Below are 5,777 nucleotides of genomic sequence, written 5' to 3' on the forward strand. Positions count from 1 at the left end.
AGCTGAGCGTTGGAGCTCTTTGGGCGGCCCCTCCGACGCTGGACCACCGTCGGGGTCGGTATCTCCTAGGTCAGTGAAGGCACAGCGAAAATTGGAGGTTCTTGGACCACTTCACGCGACAGCTCTCTTTCATCAGTGTTTCAGATAAACGATGCTACTTGATTTGGGTCGGATATAGAGACCCGACCCAGGTCAATAAAAATGCTAGAAATATTTATTTGAGGCCCAACTGTTGTAATTAGATTTAATGGCCCACTTGAGGAGCCCACTGTTTGACCCGGTTTCAAGATGCTAATCGTTTCCTGACCTAAAGGTGTTGCCGGCAAAAAGGTTGACTTAGCCTTCACGTGTGTGAGAAGAAGGTTGGGGTTCACAGTCACACAGGGCGGTTTAGGCAGATGATGGGAAATCTGATTATAAAAAGAAAACTGTAGGACATTACACTCACCTCTACAAACTACAATCTTCCCAAGGTCCAAATTGATGATGTATCTTTGTCCTTCCTCTGTCAGTGATTTCAAAAAAATTTACAAGAAAAAGGTGTACAAATCACTTCTAATTGGCTTGATGGAGGTCTCTCTCTGCACACACTCTAGCTGTAGGTTCTGACCTGTAGGTGGAGATGGCCCACTAGAGTCAACAGTCTCATTAACGCCATCAAGAAGAGAAAGGTCGTCGGAGCTCTGCGTTGCCGGCACCACCAAGTCCTCAGAAACCCGATCGTCCCTCCAAACTGAAACAAAGGAAGAAGTGTAACCTGATTCAGATTGATGGGGTGGAGACTTCTGTTGATTGCTTTCATCCATTTGAACAATGATTTCTTTTACCTCATCATCAATCTTCACCTTGAACACTTGTTGCTGAATGAACGGTACTGAAGAGCTGATTAACACCCTTGCTAGATCATATCTACCATGAGTTCGAGTGATTTCGTCAACACAGATGAAGGTCCCTAGAAAGCTAGCAATGGTGGCAAAGAAGTGTTCATTCCAAGCTCCAAGGGGTACCTTTGTGAGTTTTAGCCACACCAAATGTCTCGTAGGTACTGAGAATTTGTCTGCAGGGGTAAATAATTCAAATTTCTTACGCATCCAATCCCTCTCTTTTTTTAGAAACTCCAACATATCTGGTCTTGTGTTAAAAACCATTGCCACTTCTTTTGCCCCCCATGGGTGATATATTAACATTAAACATTCCATTTGCTATAAGAAAGTTCCTTAGAGAGACAGGATCTTGTGCCACTCTCAAGGATGCCACAACCGTTCTATCTATCCTATCAACATCATCCTTCTTAATTTGATAGATGCAATGGTAGTCATGTGGAGTGAAAATGGAATTATGATTCATGTTGCTATGTTTCACCTTCCAAACTTGTTTCATTTTCCTCCCTTGAGATTCCTGATTGCTCTTCACCTTGTGATATTCCTGACGGCTCTGTTTTGCCCTTTTTTTTTATCACCAATTGGGCGTCTAGCAAAACTGACCCAAATCGGGATTCCGTTAATCCGAACTCCATTTAATCCCAGTCTAGCTCTTGTAGCATCATCCTTGTTCAAGAAAATGGCAAACCCGAATTTAAACTTTCTGTACTGGCGTTTGGCTTTCTGGACAAATACACTTGATAAACTTCCAAATTTGGAGACTAATTCCTTCACCTGGTAGTAGGATGTGTTGTCTGATAGGCCATCGATAAACAAAGTTTTTTGTTCCTCCGATGTTGGGTTCCATCCGCCATTGAACGTCTCACGCGCGGAGAATCTGGCAGAGGGCCGCCGCTGTACCTCGTTTACCTTCCTCCGGTTTGCCAGTCGGAGACCACTCGGTAGCAAGCCTCCTCCCATCACCGGTGTTGGTTAATGATTTATTATGTCAACCTAAATCTAGACATATTTTTTGGGTGTTGTGTTGCAGTATGGAACACCTTGGGCAGATGGCACTCCTTCCATCTCGCAATGTGCAATAAACCCAGGAGAAACTTTTTATCTATGATTTATATTATTGTTTCTGACTTTCTGTAATATGCTTCATCGCACAAGAGCTCACTTAGACTTTGTTCGTTTTGGCTTGAAACGTGAACATGTTCACCTATACTAATTAAATGCTTGTATTTCATCTTATTGTTTTGCATGTATTTGTTTCGGGTTGAAGCAGCTCTATATTAATATAATTTGACATAGCTTACCCAAAAAAAAAATTGACATATAAAAATAATAATGCTATTTAATTTCAAAACCTCATTCATATTGCAGTTTCAAAAATGAAGGTTTAGGCAATTTGCAAAAAGGTTTGAGCACTCTTCTACAGAATCCAACAAACTTCTATTCAAAACTTCAAAAGCGAATGCATCTACTACAATATAAAATCTACGTTGACTTGAACTCCATCAGTTTAAATGTTTTGTCAGGCTATGGTGATTGAGAATCAGATCACCCGTTTGAAAAAATGCCTAAGGAAAAACGGAGAAATATTGTTGTTCATTTTGTTTAAACAATAATATAATGCAAAATCAATTTCCTCGATTTGATACCGTTGAGACTTGAGATCACTGTTTTTAAAAAACAGAAACTGCTCTTTCAGAAATTTATGGATCTGTTATAAAATTGTTTGATTTTTGTATCAGCCCAACACCAACGCTATTCAAGCCACAAATTTCGGGAATTTTATCATAAAGTTTTGATATCGTTTTTTTTATAACGTAATAATGTAAATAATTACTAATCAATGCTTTGTCGGGTCAATTATTTTAAAAGTCAATAAATATATATATATATATATATATAAATATAAATGTCACAAACAATTTTGATGTCAGCCACATTTTAATGCTTCAAAAATATAGAAATAGCATTTTCCACACCGAAATCAATGCAATTTGAATATCTTTTCATCATACAATTTTAATGTTTCAAAAATAAAAACGTCAGCCACATTTGATAATAGTCAATGTTTCAATGCTCTAATATTAAAGCTAGTAACGTGTAAGAGAAATACTGAAAGGTGCAAAAGGAAATTCACAATACTGTGATATTGTGTCTGCCATATTTTCCGTAATACCCTTAATTATGCTTAATTACGTTGCTTAGGCAAAGGACTTTTGGTAGAACTATAAGTATCACATCTTAAACCCAAGAAACCAAACCAAAAAGAAATTAGGCAAAACATTTCAAAAGGTGAACCTATGGCAAAGTATTATCTTCTCTTCATCACCATGGTTCTCCTTGTAGTAGGTAAGTCTCTTGTTTAAAATTGTGAAGCCAAATCAACTACAAATGATTATTGTGAACCTTAGTAATGTTTCCTTCATTTTATTTAATTGTTTGTATTTTGTGTGTTTTGATATTTTGGATCATAGGGAATGTAAAGGTGGAAGCGGGTATATGTATAGCTCCTTATGGTGCATGTGGTCCTAGAGGAGAATGTGCGCAAAGGTGTAGCAAAAACCACCAAGGTGGAGCAGGGGGTTGTGAGTTAGGTCTTTGCAAATGTACTTACACTTGTGATCCTCCTCAGCCTGCCTCGAGAAAACTTAAAAAGTTATTCTAATTTCTTCCTAGCAGGTTGTGTATCCGGAAGTGATTGTGCAATTGAAAATCTTATCAGTCTTCGTTTTCTTATTATCTGCATGTGCATGTATTGCCTTCTCTAAAACTAATATGATCAGTCTTCATTTTCATAAAATATAATTGAGTAAAATTGTTTTAAAAATATAGTGTGCAATGTAACACTACGCTGAAATCTTATTGGATGTTACTGAAATAAAAACATGGAAAATACTTGCCAATACGAATGGTTTTTAGACGCACGCAAACGTATTAGTGTGATTGGTTCACATGCAATATCTTTATATGCATTTCTTTTTTTTTTTTTTGACACAACGAAAAGATTAACTACAATCCTCCAGGTTTACTCTTGGACATCCCATTCTTCAATTCATATGTCTACTTAATACCCTTCACTTAGGATATATACAATCGTGCTAGCTAGGCTGGTTTAAGAAGTCATTCAATCGTTCCATAAGTTCTGTAAGAAACAACATGCTTATTTTTCCAAGGCTTAAAAGGACCTTACCAAGGTAAATCTTTGTCACCGATGCAATTTGAATGATATACGGTTGAGCAGACTTGTATGATTCCTGTCAAAACAATGATATAATATTGGTGACATATGTAGCAAAAGTGATGATTAGGAACACATTAATTAAAAAGATATGCAATTTTATTTTATCATTAATTACCTTCATGAATTTTTTTACTGAGCCGTGTAACTCAGCAAAAAGTGGTACAAAGGTGTTCTTGGACGAGTGATAAGCCTTCAGTTTGAGCAATCAGAAAATCAAAATGAGGCTTAAAGTTAGATAACATAGTCAACAATTGATTCTTCATTAAGAAAATTAAAGAAGGCTTTTTATGTTTTAATCAAATCATCAACTTTATTTTTTATGTATTTTCAAGTCACTCATGATAACTGCACAATATATGCGCAATTGTAGAAAATAGGAAACCTGCATAAATTCATATGCACTGTACGGAATCAGGTAATTCAGGCAATAAAAAATGAAACTTGATTCCTGATACATCTTGATCAAGCTTTTATGTCCCCTTTGATGGTTAGGATTAGTAAAAAATGAAGCTTTATTTACCTACTTGACTCGAACATGATCGGATTGGTTAGGATTTGGTTGCTTATTCAAAAATGTTGAATTCAATCTATTCTAGGTCAGTTAGAATAAGGTCACTGAATTACAAGATTTTGGAAAAATTGACTTAATTATGAACAAAAAAATTAAAGTAGCACAAAAGGATATGTTTGTTAGTTGTAGTTGGGCCTGGGCCTTAGTTTTCTGAGTTTGCTATGTTCAGTTTAGTTTGTAAAATAGGAATGGCCCAGCCCATTGTCGGTTGCGTTAGTAGTTATTTAAAACTGTATTAACATTAGGGACATTGTATAAGTAATTACTTTTAATTTGCTTTGGAATGAGAATTAGCGTAGAGTTTAGCAATTTCATTGTTCACTAACACTTACAATGTTTACTAGAGGTTGACCTAACCAAGCCCGGCCCAAAGTTATTGATTGCTTAGCAACTTGACTATTTTCTAAAGATTTGCTTTTTGCTTTTTGTTTGATTACTAGTTTTGTTTTTGTTATTGTGTGAACTTGATTGTGGGTCTGATATTTCACCTGGTTTGCCGTGGGTTGTTTTTTCCTTCATTGCTCCACTGGTTTGTTGTGTAATTATGCACCGAGTTTCTCCTTCTTCTTTGGCACTGGATAACTTTTGGCCTAGGCCCACAGGGTGTTTCTTCCACGATGGTGATTGGTTCTCATTTTGTGATTGGATTCGTGGGCAGCAGTAGGTATAAAAAAAAGTAATTTTAATTATAAAATATCTTCCCTCCCCTCATGAACCAAATAAAAAAAAGTTATTTTCCCTTTCCTCTCCTCTATGAACCAAACGTAATAAGTATTAAAATCTCTCCCTTCTTTTTCCCTCCCCTCCCCTCCCCTCCATTAAAATTCCTCCCCCCCTCCCCTCCCCTCATTTGAACCAAATAATATGTAAAGGGTGTGAAGTGATTGCTTGGTTCTTATATTAAGGAACGGAGGGAGTAAAAAATTTTATTGATACTTTCTACCATACAATCAATTATATCAAAAGCTTAAATTGTTAGATAAGGGTGACACCAATAATTTTATGTTATTGTTTTATAACACGCTTCATCCCGCATGAGCCCATTTGAACTTTGTCCGCACAATCAACTTATATTCAAAACTTCAAA

At 36.5% G+C, this 5,777-nt stretch overlaps 1 protein-coding gene and 1 long non-coding RNA gene across 2 annotated transcripts; one reads left to right on the top strand and one right to left on the bottom strand.

The window, feature by feature from the left end:
- Positions 1-1,409: 1,409 nt before the first annotated feature.
- On the bottom strand, positions 1,410-1,841 carry LOC130725594 (uncharacterized). The gene has a single exon (XM_057576812.1). It carries the CDS (start codon positions 1,839-1,841, stop codon positions 1,410-1,412), a length of 432 nt encoding a protein of 143 aa, XP_057432795.1.
- Positions 1,842-2,977: 1,136 nt separating this feature from the next.
- On the top strand, positions 2,978-3,614 carry LOC130724649 (uncharacterized). Its single transcript, XR_009014586.1, has 2 exons — positions 2,978-3,227; positions 3,353-3,614. It is a non-coding gene; the product is annotated as an uncharacterized LOC130724649 (long non-coding RNA).
- Positions 3,615-5,777: the final 2,163 nt, after the last annotated feature.

Source organism: Lotus japonicus, chromosome 6 (assembly GCF_012489685.1).
Source record: "Lotus japonicus ecotype B-129 chromosome 6, LjGifu_v1.2".
NCBI classification, from domain to species: domain Eukaryota; kingdom Viridiplantae; phylum Streptophyta; class Magnoliopsida; order Fabales; family Fabaceae; genus Lotus; species Lotus japonicus.

What these genes read in the sequence shown, in the direction of transcription:
- LOC130725594 (XM_057576812.1), bottom strand. Translation starts at nt 1,841, where the DNA reads ATGGGAGGAGGCTTGCTACCGAGTGGTCTCCGACTGGCAAACCGGAGG.